Source organism: Aspergillus sydowii, assembly GCF_001890705.1.
Source record: "Aspergillus sydowii CBS 593.65 unplaced genomic scaffold ASPSYscaffold_12, whole genome shotgun sequence".
NCBI classification, from domain to species: Eukaryota; Fungi; Ascomycota; class Eurotiomycetes; order Eurotiales; family Aspergillaceae; genus Aspergillus; species Aspergillus sydowii.
Window position 1 is genome coordinate 1,073,914 of NW_024467870.1, and position 11,485 is coordinate 1,085,398.

General features: G+C 43.4%; 5 protein-coding genes across 5 annotated transcripts; 2 read left to right on the top strand and 3 right to left on the bottom strand.

The window, feature by feature from the left end:
- Nucleotides 1-1,101: 1,101 nt before the first annotated feature.
- Nucleotides 1,102-1,824, bottom strand: rhbA (Rheb family small GTPase rhbA; the record flags this gene model as incomplete). Its single annotated transcript, XM_040849931.1, has 4 exons — nucleotides 1,102-1,341; nucleotides 1,394-1,522; nucleotides 1,578-1,717; nucleotides 1,770-1,824. The coding sequence occupies 4 exons, from the start codon at nucleotides 1,822-1,824 to the stop codon at nucleotides 1,102-1,104; spliced, it is 564 nt and encodes a 187-aa protein (XP_040699140.1).
- A 997-nt stretch (nucleotides 1,825-2,821) lies between these two features.
- ASPSYDRAFT_159323 (WAPL family protein) lies at nucleotides 2,822-5,045 on the bottom strand (the record flags this gene model as incomplete). The annotated part of the gene is made up of 3 exons (XM_040842815.1): nucleotides 2,822-4,548; nucleotides 4,621-4,787; nucleotides 4,852-5,045. 3 exons carry the CDS (start codon nucleotides 5,043-5,045, stop codon nucleotides 2,822-2,824), a joined length of 2,088 nt encoding a protein of 695 aa, XP_040699141.1.
- A 682-nt stretch (nucleotides 5,046-5,727) lies between these two features.
- On the top strand, nucleotides 5,728-7,317 carry ASPSYDRAFT_49543 (uracil phosphoribosyltransferase). Its single transcript, XM_040847851.1, has 4 exons — nucleotides 5,728-6,159; nucleotides 6,228-6,586; nucleotides 6,640-6,811; nucleotides 6,865-7,317. The coding sequence occupies exons 1-4, from the start codon at nucleotides 6,002-6,004 to the stop codon at nucleotides 6,914-6,916; spliced, it is 741 nt and encodes a 246-aa protein (XP_040699142.1). The 5' UTR covers nucleotides 5,728-6,001; the 3' UTR covers nucleotides 6,917-7,317.
- On the bottom strand, nucleotides 7,133-7,619 carry ASPSYDRAFT_159119 (transcription elongation factor 1 family protein; the record flags this gene model as incomplete). Its single annotated transcript, XM_040842796.1, has 3 exons — nucleotides 7,133-7,317; nucleotides 7,375-7,513; nucleotides 7,575-7,619. Coding segments are annotated over 3 exons (369 nt in total), but the record flags the coding sequence as incomplete, so codon positions are not given.
- A 915-nt stretch (nucleotides 7,620-8,534) lies between these two features.
- Nucleotides 8,535-10,074, top strand: rps1 (40S ribosomal protein eS1). The gene is made up of 5 exons (XM_040847852.1): nucleotides 8,535-8,620; nucleotides 8,688-8,772; nucleotides 8,821-8,846; nucleotides 8,920-9,421; nucleotides 9,473-10,074. Exons 1-5 carry the CDS (start codon nucleotides 8,607-8,609, stop codon nucleotides 9,614-9,616), a joined length of 771 nt encoding a protein of 256 aa, XP_040699144.1. The 5' UTR covers nucleotides 8,535-8,606; the 3' UTR covers nucleotides 9,617-10,074.
- Nucleotides 10,075-11,485: the final 1,411 nt, after the last annotated feature.

Sequence of the window (11,485 nt, forward strand, 5' to 3'; positions counted from 1 at the left end):
TGACTACAGTACATAAAACAGTGTGGATGGGTACATCTATGGGCCAATACTAGGAATACTAGATAAGATCAATATAATGGTGTATATAATGAAACTAGGTCTGTTCCTACCCTCTTTTCATACTTTATATAGCTACTCCTTGCCGTGATTAACCTTACATGATTTTTTTATTCTTTTCTCTACCACAGGCATTCCCCGTTATATATAATCTTTTATATATGGATATTATGGATTTTTATACTATATTTAGAACTGGAATATCTTTCTTCTCTACTCTTACTAAACTACCAAAGCCTGCTTAGATTAGCACTTACTATACAATTCTCTGTTTTAATAGCTTTACTACCTCTTTTTACTGCGCGAAGTATAATTATTAAATAGCCTTAATACCCTGCTGAAGGCTACTGGCTATAGATGCGGCCCTCCCTCCCGGACGGCGGAGCGTAGCAAAGGGCAGGCCGCTTTTAATACTATACAGTAATATTTGGAACTGTTGAAATGCAGCAACACTAGTGATTATTAAGGCATTGGCGCTTATCAGAGAATTCGACATTCCGTGGCTAGGGAGTATACAGACCATGAGTGAGGTAGATTTTAGTATATGGTTGCGGTAATATATAACTAAGCCGCAAGAACCCGAAAAGAAAACAAAAAAAATGCCATCTTTGTTTTAGTGGGGGCGGTTATGGTGTTCCGTATCCCTGATGCAGCCCAGGTACCGAAGTGGAAATAAAGGACAAGCCGCCAGTGGATTTCTATAGATATTTATTCATCGCATTTTTGGGTGCATTTGAAAAAGCTGGAGGCAGATTCAATCAATTAGTAACCATATCGAATAGCACTGTATGTAAACATTCCGTTCAAAATCAAGTTTTCTAATCAGATAGGAACAAAATCCCGCCCCTAGCGTCTAAGGCGCCCAAATCATCGATTCTGCAATTAGTGAAGTCCATCGGAAACAGCGAAACATGATCACCCGCGCATACTCCAAGATCAATGTGTTGGGACATCGACATCAACTGAAACACGAAGAGAAAAGCAGATAGGGCCGGCTTGAAAAGGCAAAACACGAACCGTTATATTGATTCGGTCGACCGCCTGTCACATCAGAGCACACTTATTCCCTCCAGTTGGTTGTGATGGATTTTGCGATTTTTCAATTTCTCCGATCATTAACTCAAAAGCTTTGGCAACGTTGTAGTCAAGACGAGCACTAGCTTCCGTAAACGCACAGCGAAACTCTTCCCCCAGCTGACGGCCCTCATCTAAGGACACTTGACGTTGTTCGGGTTTAAGATCACTCTTATTTCCCACGACGACAAGTGGCACATAATCTGCCCCCTGGTGCACTTCAGCTGGGAGTAAAAACGCCATTTAAAGGTGAAATGCTTACCAAATGGTTTAGTATCTTGTCTCTGATGACCCTTACCATATCAAAAGACTGACGGGACGCCACGGAGTAGGCAATTAGATATCCATGAATTCCGATGAAGTGTTTGGAGTTTAGTATGCTATACTCGTCCTAGTGCTTTGGATTAGCGCTTTGCAATAACCGAGCGCATCAATAATTTCCTCACTTGGCCGGCTGTATCAACTATCTCTGTCGCATAATCCTGACCGTTGTATTTGATAATTCGACTAAAAGTGTTTTCAATCGTCGGATAGTAACTCTCCACGAAGTGTTGCTCAACGAACCGAACTGTGAGCGAGGATTTACCTGGGAAACCATTAGCTCTGGAAAGAAAAAATCCGAGAACGTATACACATGCCTACGGAGCGGCTGCCCACAATGGCTATTTTTCGTTGCTTTGGTGCACTCGGCATTTTCGTGGGCCCAGAGAGGGGGTAGCAATAGGAAAAAGACAAGATAATTCGTGACGCTTGCGGAGGTTAATGCGTCCGGCGATGCTAGCCAGAACCGCGGCGGACAAATACTAACTGCTATAGCCAGAAATCATGAAGAAATCTGGGGGGTTTCGATTGAACTATGGAGACAATGTCGGAAGTAATGGATACGTTCCCTTTAATCCTTGGGAGCGGTGCAGCGCTGGTGATGATGACTCAGTGGATGTGGCAAACTTCCAGACAGCTCAGGAGCTAACGAGCGAATTGTCGCATTGCCGGCACAGGCAAGCATACCTATCAAGAACGGGTCCATCCGTCCCTGGTCCGGGGCTGCTACGACAAAACATGATAATTTTAAACAGCATTGACTCGGGCGTTTTAGCCTAGTCATATTTATAGCATGTCCAAAATACGTCCCTAGTAGTAGACAAGTTGTTGTTGCGACCGTCATACACGAACACAACACTTCAGCCGCGGCCGAAGACGGATTTGTAAATGATAACGTGGCCTACCTCACTTCAACTCCAGAGGTGAGAATCGCTAGCAAGTAGTCAAGGAGGTGATGGAGCCATTTTCATAGCGGTTTCTATCAATATACTGGTCGGCCCTGTATTCAAAGGTGTACCGGATAGCAATCACTTTGATACCAGGGAAATTATATATTAGGTTCCCACTATTATAAAATGGCGAGAATATTCCTTTCAGCCTCGATGCACCGTGTGAGCAAGCCCCTCTGACCGACATATTTGATCGATAATATGCCCTAGTCGTGTCGTGAGCCTAGCTTCTCCTTGCTCCCATGTCTCAATTGGGCCAGTATCTTTTTCCACCTCTCTATGGTACTGCAAAAACTTTTCAGCTGTTGAGAGGATCAATGTCAATCCACCCCCGTCTAGAAATTCATTAACCAGATGCCGAGCTTCCTGGTCAAGGCAAATGGTAAGCAAAAGGATGGACAGGTATCCTGCAACAACATTCACATGCACATCGGCCACGGAGTGTGCCTATATATAATGTCAGAACAAATCAATAGTAACGATTCTTTCCTCACCTGGTCCATGGTGCCAACACTGCCAGAGAATTGCTCAAGAAGCTGGCGAAAGAAAGGAACTGCTCTGTTATTGGAACTTATAAGTATAGCTCTGGACTGTTTGGTCTTCTCTGCTAGATTTATGAGGGTTCCTAGCGCCAAAATGACCTCATTCAATGTGCCATCGTCCTGGTGGCAAAGCTCCCTAGAAATATCCCGGAATTCTGTGGTAACAATATCTGCGAGTCCGCAGACTATATCTGGGGTTGCAAAGCTGTCGCACAGTGTTGGCTCCTTGTTAGTAAGATTCAATATCACCCGAATATAAGACATCGAGGCCTGTCTTCGATCGTGATGATCTAAATTTAGAATATTATGAAATTGAACCAGACGATGAAAACACCGGCAATGATTATAATCGAATGGCCCCGATATTACCGAGTAATCCTCGAGAATCAGGAATATTCGATCCAGAAACTGAAGTTGGACTTTTGGCGTGGAGGAATTTAGATCTTTGATGGCATTTTCCGCAATCAGATCGACCAACTTCCCCAACAATAGCGTAGAGAAAGGGCGAATGGTATTGCCGCTCCCCCGGAGAACTACCAGAGAAGATTTGATGCACTCAAGTGCTAGCAATTGGGGTGACAGACATGACGAAGGAGAACCCATGGCGGGCAGCAAATGAGACCGAACATCCCTGATAGATGCCTGCGCTGTCTTTGAAAGACCAATCGAAGGTTTTCGGGCTAAAATAAGGATATCGTCTTCTGTATCCAATACTGCGGGAGGTAATTCGCGGATCCTTGCCCACAAAGAGTCGGAAAAAACGCGGGAAGTATGGCCGCCGACTATTATCAGCCTGTGAGCACTGAGAGCAAGAGAAGCAGATATTAAATCCAAATCGTTTAATGTACAGTTCACCAGGCGTTCGTCAAATCCTTGCTCAGAGAAACGATGTACAAACTGGGAATCCAAAAGTTTGCCACATAATTCGGCAAGGGCACAACATCTTCCAGACTTTGAATTATATTTGTCTTCAATGTCTTCAAAAATTGAGTCGATGACTTCTCGAAATCGGGCATTGTCCCCAGCCCGCCGAAGCTCGTGGATGCTACGGACGGGTTTGCTATCGTGGGCGTCGTCCTCTTCCGGAGATATGCGCGAAGAGCGTATGTTAAGAGATTCTGCTTTAGTTTCGAATTGGTGCGAGTTCTTTACATCATGGCGTTGGAAATCGGTCAAGCTAAGTGAATCATTCAAAAATGAACGCTGCCGTGAATAAGTAACTCCTGAAGATCGTAACATTGAAGAAGGTACGGGCGCGGGAGGGCTTCTTTGGGGGTGCTTAGGGTCACATGTCCTGGACTCAGACGGATTCCTAGCAAGACGCCAGCGTGCTGAAGTGGAATCCGCCTCATCAGAAGGGTAGAGCTGTTTAGGTACATAATGGGACATTGGCGTAAAAGCCTCACTGCCTCCACTATCTGCAGTACCTAACGAGTCGATCAATCTTTTCCGCGGCGAAGCCGAGTCGAGCTTCTGAGATGTACCTAGAGTACTACTTGAACCCTTACGATCATCACGAAGCCGAGAAGCTGGCTTCTGTCGGCGGGCAGAACGCCAGTAAGAATACGGGGGTCGGTTGATTGATTTGGCCTCAAAAGGGATGTCTGGAGTCGGAGACCGAGAAGTGTCACCACCGCCCGAAGCGTTGTCGCGATCGGGGTGTTTTGGAAGGGAACTAATGTTGTTTCGCGGGCCGGCGTTCCCTAGATTCACACCCACAGACACCGCCGCATGTGAGTTCATCCGGCGTAGTGTAGGGTCAATGTAGGCTTCTTCGTGAAGCGACTTCCTCCGTTTTCGCGGCGTGGGCTCATCTCCTTCATCTTCATCCTCGTTTCCCCCTCTGGTAACCCGAGAATTGTCTGGTTTTGATATGAGTAAATCAACGTGCTCATAGGCTTAAGCACTCACTTGAGCTCTTCGACAGGTGGGAAGACTGAGATGTTCGAACAGAAGGTGTTGTTGACGTTGCTGATTCACTAATTGGGGAAATGCGAGACGTCGATGCTCTGGCAGAATCACCTAAACCCTGCGTATATGGCTCAAGCCTGTTCAAGGGTGATTTACCATACGTCACCCTTCGTTTCCTATTTTGCGACATGCTGAATAGACGGGGTGCAAGGAATAAAGAGACCTGAATTGTATGATACGGGCAAGGTGCGCAAAGCACAGTATTCCACGCATCCTCTTATGGTATCCGAAGACAGTGTCCGAGCAGTAAGCTAAGGTTCAATTCGTTCTTCTAGAATTGGGGTCGAGCTATCAGCCTCCCATTCTCATCACATGATGACTAACACACGGGGCCTTGTAACTAACCAACCAAAGCGCTCGACCCAGTCAGCTTGGAGTACCTTGGTACGTATCTGTTTCAGTTATGACTTCCTGTTATCATATTGTCGCCGCAGGTTAGTACTCAAGAGTTCCCAAGTTACCCATGTGCCCGAACAGCATATCAACTAGGATGAAAAGTCAGCGATTCCTGGCCTGATGGGGATATTGCGTAGTGAATTCGGGGCCTGTATTTACCTATACTGCACAAAGTACTAGGGACTCCAAGCACTCCCTCCCGATCATGGTAATCTTCACTATTAACGACGTTGAAAGCGATTTAAGATCTACAGTTCTTGGTTCTGACGATGGGCCATCACCGTGGCCAGTACCCTCGCACCACCCACCAGGGTATGGAGTACGAAGGTAGTCTCGGGGTACTGATAAGTTAGGTAATAGGTATCCGTAGTAGTTTCAGCAGGCGACACTAGCTGGGTGGGCAAGCGATCAGACTCCGAGGTAGTACCAGCTTATCTTTGTTCTTTACATTTTGATACAAAATTGCTTCCAGCGTGTTTAAGTACCTAGTTCCCTGAACGTCCTGTCAACCATTCATGTTAGGTTAGGGTATTCTGGTAACATCACTACAACATTGGACACGGTTTTACCCTTTGGGGCTTTAGTATTCTTCTCTACCCCACCACCACGATAACGGTGTCACCTTCATTATTAGTTCATTTTTATTTTTATTTTTTTTTACATCCACCCCGACATCACCTCCTTGCCAAAATGAGCGGAACAATGGAACCTATTCCTTCACCGGCGCAAGGTGTTGGCCCAATTTACAGATCAGACAGGGAAAAGCCCACAGCAACAGTGTCCAAGAGCATATCCTACGAGAACGTCCATGTTCTTCCTCAGACTCCTCAACTGATAGCACTATTGACGTAAGTCGCAAGTTTAGCCAGGTCCTCCATGGGTTATGCACGCTCCAAGTCCGACTAATATACCGCAGCATGATTAGAGATCAGAATACCGGTCGCGCTGATTTCATCTTCTATTCGAATCGGATAATTCGCCTCTTGGTTGAAGAAGGACTCAACCATCTCCCAGTTGTTGAGCAATCTGTCACTACCCCCGTGGGTCGCTCTTATCTGGGCGTAAAGTTTGAGGGGAAAATATGTGGTGTTTCAATTATGCGAGCTGGAGAAGCCATGGAACAGGGGCTGAGAGATTGCTGTCGTTCTGTGCGAATAGGCAAAATTCTCATACAACGAGATGAAGAAACGTGCATGCCGAAACTTTTCTACGAAAAGCTACCCACTGACATCTCAAATCGATGGGTCCTTCTACTTGACCCAATGTTTGCAACAGGTAAGCAAACACGCACTTGCAGCGCTGAGTCCAACGAGGTTAAAATAAACTAGGGGGATCCGCAACACTCGCTGTCGAGATATTAAAGGCTAAGGGTGTTCCCGAAGAGCGTATCCTTTTCCTCAACCTCATCGCGAGCCCTTCGGGTGTTGCAGATTTCGCCGAACACTTTCCAAGGCTACGAGTTGTGACGGCCTTTATCGACCAAGGTCTAGATGAAAAGAAGTAAGGACACGCCAGTGGGTTTTAGTAACAACTCTAATACTAAGTTCTTATAGGTATATAATTCCCGGTCTCGGTGACTTCGGTGACCGCTATTATACCTTGTAAAATCGGTCCTAGGCGGGTCAGGGCCCTCTCAAAAAGACAGGCATAAATCGCATCAACTGTTCTTAAGCAGCGATACTTACCATTGGTGAGGCACACCCACATTGCCTTATATCCTATTAACAGGACTCTGAATTTCTGGAAACAGCACAGCAGTGTGGACGTTCATACATAGAGTCTTCATATTGTAGGTTGTTTGTCTTCTCGGTAATAAGCCCATTAGTCCTCAACAAATTGACCAGTCTGCTCTGCAACATCGACACCCTGACCGCCAGGAGAATCGGGCCGGTTATTAGAACGCATGGCGATAGCATCGCCTTCTTCGTATCTATCCGCGGTGTCCTTGGCAACTGCGTCACAAGCGTCAACCCAATCCGAGTATACATCGACGGCAGCAGAGAGGTCTAGAGGCGTATGTGGTTAATACTAGTACGAGTTTATCACTAAATTCCGGAGCTTACAGTTGATGCCCGTCTGGAACCGTTGTCCGCAGACCTTGCAGGACAAATGTCCTAGTCCTAGCTTTTTGTCCAACTTCACAACAATCGAATTCTCGTGATTGCAAAACAGGCATGCGAACGTGCTTGGGAGAGGCTCTCTCTGCTCCTGAAATTAGCCCCTGTTCGATAGGGTGTGGAACTTGTCTTCAAACTCGTACTACCTTTCTAGGCTGCTGGGGTTGACGGCTTGACTTCTTACGTTTACCCTATCATTTATCACGCATCAGATACAGCCCCGGGACTTATCCAACCTCAGAATTATATATATAGAACAGACGGAGCTAAACATACCATACTTGATAAATGCAGATGGGATATGGCAACGAAAATTGGGAGTCTTGTGATTGTTCCCAGAACTCTTACGTCGATTGAATCAGGTTCGGCAGGGTGGTATTCGGTGCGCAAACGGTGCAAATATTGCAAACTGCATTTCTTGCGGGCTGCGGCTCACAGGAGTGGTTGCACTTTGCAGGCTTTACCCCACTATTCCTAACTTTAACAGACCCAAGGTGGGGAGGAAACAACCAAAGGTGTGGTATGGTGTGTGGACTCTGTAGTGTGTACTCCGAGTAGGCTTCTACGGAGTATATACTACGAACTACATCCTCTATAGATCGTCCGTGTTCGAAGAATCATCATCAGTCTGTTTGGTTCTAACAAGGGCTTGAAATTGGGCCATTATTGTTAAGCAGTGTGCGACAGCCCTGTTACTAGTAATAATAATGTACAGTGTACAGTGTTGGGGTGAATCTACCATATCAAAACATGTAATGTGGATCAAAAATTTCATAAGATGGGGAGAAGTCTGATTATGGCATCTGAGACAAGACCTATGCCTCTCAGTCTTCGAAACAAAATAGTCTGTAGATTTGTGTCGACAAAAAATTCCAACCACAACCAGAAGGCAGAAAGCGCAGGGTCGAACGCTGGATGTGGGGATGAGTGAAAATTTCACGTGACTTATTAAATGCTCCAATGAAACGATCTCAAGTTTGTGGGTAGTTTATTACGTAAGGAAACTATAGGGCCAGTGTCTCGCTTAACCGAACTTTTCTGTGGGATTTTGTCCTCAACTTCTTGTCCGTCGAAACCGCGGCAAGCAGCACGAATCGACTCGACCACTTCCACCTAATTGCGTGGTGTCAACTTCTCGTCTGTCTTCGAATATTGACGGATAGGACCGAGTCGCAATTATGGCTGTTGGAAAGTACGATATTTCGAGCCCTGAGTCATGAACCTCAACCCCAATGAGCCCGTTGCTAACGAACGTCCAGGAACAAGCGCTTGTCGAAGGGCAAGAAGGGCATCAAGAAGAGAACTGTTGATCCCTTCACCAGGAAGGATGAGTACTCTGTGAAGGTAAGCAACCTGATTTTCTGGACCTTGGGCTTTGTTAACAAGGAGTAGGCTCCCTCGACCTTCCAGATCAGAGAGTGAGTTGGATGCTTGTTGAATATTCTTCATGACATTTGATCGTGGGAAAGCAACTAACCCATCTTCGAAAAGCGTCGGCAAGACCCTCGTCAACCGCACCAGCGGTCTTAAGAATGCGAACGATTCTCTGAAGGGCCGCATCTTCGAAGTCTCTCTCGCGGACCTCCAAAACGACGAAGATCATGCTTTCCGCAAGGTCAAGCTCCGCGTTGACGAAATTCAAGGAAAGAATTGTCTCACCAACTTCCACGGTCTTGACTTCACCACCGACAAGCTACGATCCCTTGTGCGCAAATGGCAGTCACTTATCGAGGCCAACGTCACCGTGAAGACAACCGATGACTATCTTCTACGCCTATTCGCAATTGCCTTTACCAAGAGACGTCCCAACCAAATCAAGAAAACCACATACGCTCGTTCCTCTCAGATCCGCGCTATCAGGAAGAAGATGACCGAAATCATGCAACGGGAGGCTTCGAGCTGTTCTCTTTCGCAGCTTACGACGAAGCTCATCCCCGAGGTCATTGGCCGCGAAATTGAGAAGGCAACACAGGGAATCTATCCCCTGCAGCATGTAGGTCTTCGGTCGATAGGGTCGTGGAGATTACAGCTAATCGGTATACAGGTCCACATTCGCAAAGTTAAACTTCTTAAGTCGCCCAAGTTCGATCTCGGTGCACTGCTCAACCTGCATGGCGAGTCAACCACCGATGACAAGGGCCAAAAGGTGGAGAGGGAGTTCAAGGAGCAGGTCCTGGAGAGCGTTTGAGATTCTAAAATCTTAAGAGTTCCTGGGCTTTTCTCTTGTAGGGTCCTGGGGGCTTTTCCAGATTGTTCCGCTGTGAAAATAACCAAAATCGATGTCAACGTGAATGATACTTAAACTATAGTCGTATCTCTTAATTTGTCACCTGCCTATTCGTACTTGCAGATCCATTTTGCTCTGCATTCGACGTACCAGTTTAAAATCGTGGGAAATCCTGTCGGGTTTGGTAAGGTTGTTCTATTGTTGATGGGTATGTGATACAGAAGTAGGGTTACCTGATTGTTGGTTAAACTAGAGTGTTTTGACAGGGAAGAGCATGTGTTTCATAACCAGGCCTGGTTGTTTACCAGACACCGCACAGTGGACTTTGGGAAAGGAGCGCTAGCTGTAACTGATCACTACTGCTATTGACATCATGGTTAAATTAGACAATGTTGGAACCACTAATGAATATCTTGGAATCTTATAATACTATTGTAGTAATAGGCTATCACAAGTTCACAACTACCAAGGCTGCGGCACGTGATCGCTACCAACCGCGCTGGTGGCCATTTGGCATGACCTGCCAAGGCCCGAATAGCTAGTCTTATTTAAATATATATTTTAAAATATTCTAGAGTATTTATAATTTTATATTAAATAGAAGTTTATAAGAACCTACTGTCAGAGAAAGCAGAAGCTAACAGCCAATAATTCTGCCTTACTAACGCCTAATCATGTCACTATAGAGCTACAGGATAATCTGGACTGGTTATATCAGGTAATATAATACTATTATAGAATAGGACTAGGGTTAAAGCAGATGCTTTACTATAATAAAGAGAGTGATTTAGTATAATAAAGTAGGTACTTTAATATAGTAAATCAGGAAATATAATTATTTAAATATTTAAGAATAGTTATTATTACTATATCTAGAAATTTTACTTAATATCTATTATCTTTAGAATTAAAGCTAGTCTATCTTTTAAGTTATATTTCTTAATATATTTCTTATTCTTTAGTTAATAAACCTACTAAGGACTCTTTTCTACTTATTTATAAAATATTCTTAAGGCTAACTAGACTTAAGAAGGATCAGCAGACCTTATCTAATAATAATAGATTTTTAGTTTAAGATAAAAAGAGAATATCTCTATCTAATATAAGTACTTTAGTATCTATATTTAAGACTACTACTAATACTATATCTAAGATACCTAGCCCTGCTAATAAACTTAAATATATAAAAAATATTATTACTAGACTTATAAACTAGATCTAATTACTTCAGGCTTTTAAGAGAATTAAAGCTAATAAAACTAAAGTATTTAAAGATAAGTAATCTATTCTAAGATAATATTTAACTTTAATAGATATATATATTTAGATTAATAACTTATCTAATATAGATAAGTTAGATAAGATTCTATTTACTAGAATATATCTTAGTAAACCTGTATTTAACTAGTTTAAACTATATATACAAGACTTCTAGAAAAATCCTAAATAAGCTAATAGAAAGGACTCTATTAATACTATTTTTAATAATTACTAAGGCTTTAAATAGTAAATTACTAAAGTCTTTAGTAACCCTAATACTAAGAAGACTACTAAATAATATATATATATATTAAAATAAGGACTAAGAATAAGTATTAGAGAGCTTATCTTAAAATTTTACTAGATTATATTAAATCTTAACTAAAAAGATAAGATATTAAGATTATAGTACTATCAGATCCTTAAACCAGAAATCAAGAATATAATAATATATATACTAGAGAAATCTAATACTCTTAATAAAATAATTAATATAGTATCTACTATCTAGAATTAAGAATTAACTAGTTAAACAGTATTATAAGAAAAAGTAATAGGACTAGTTAAAGA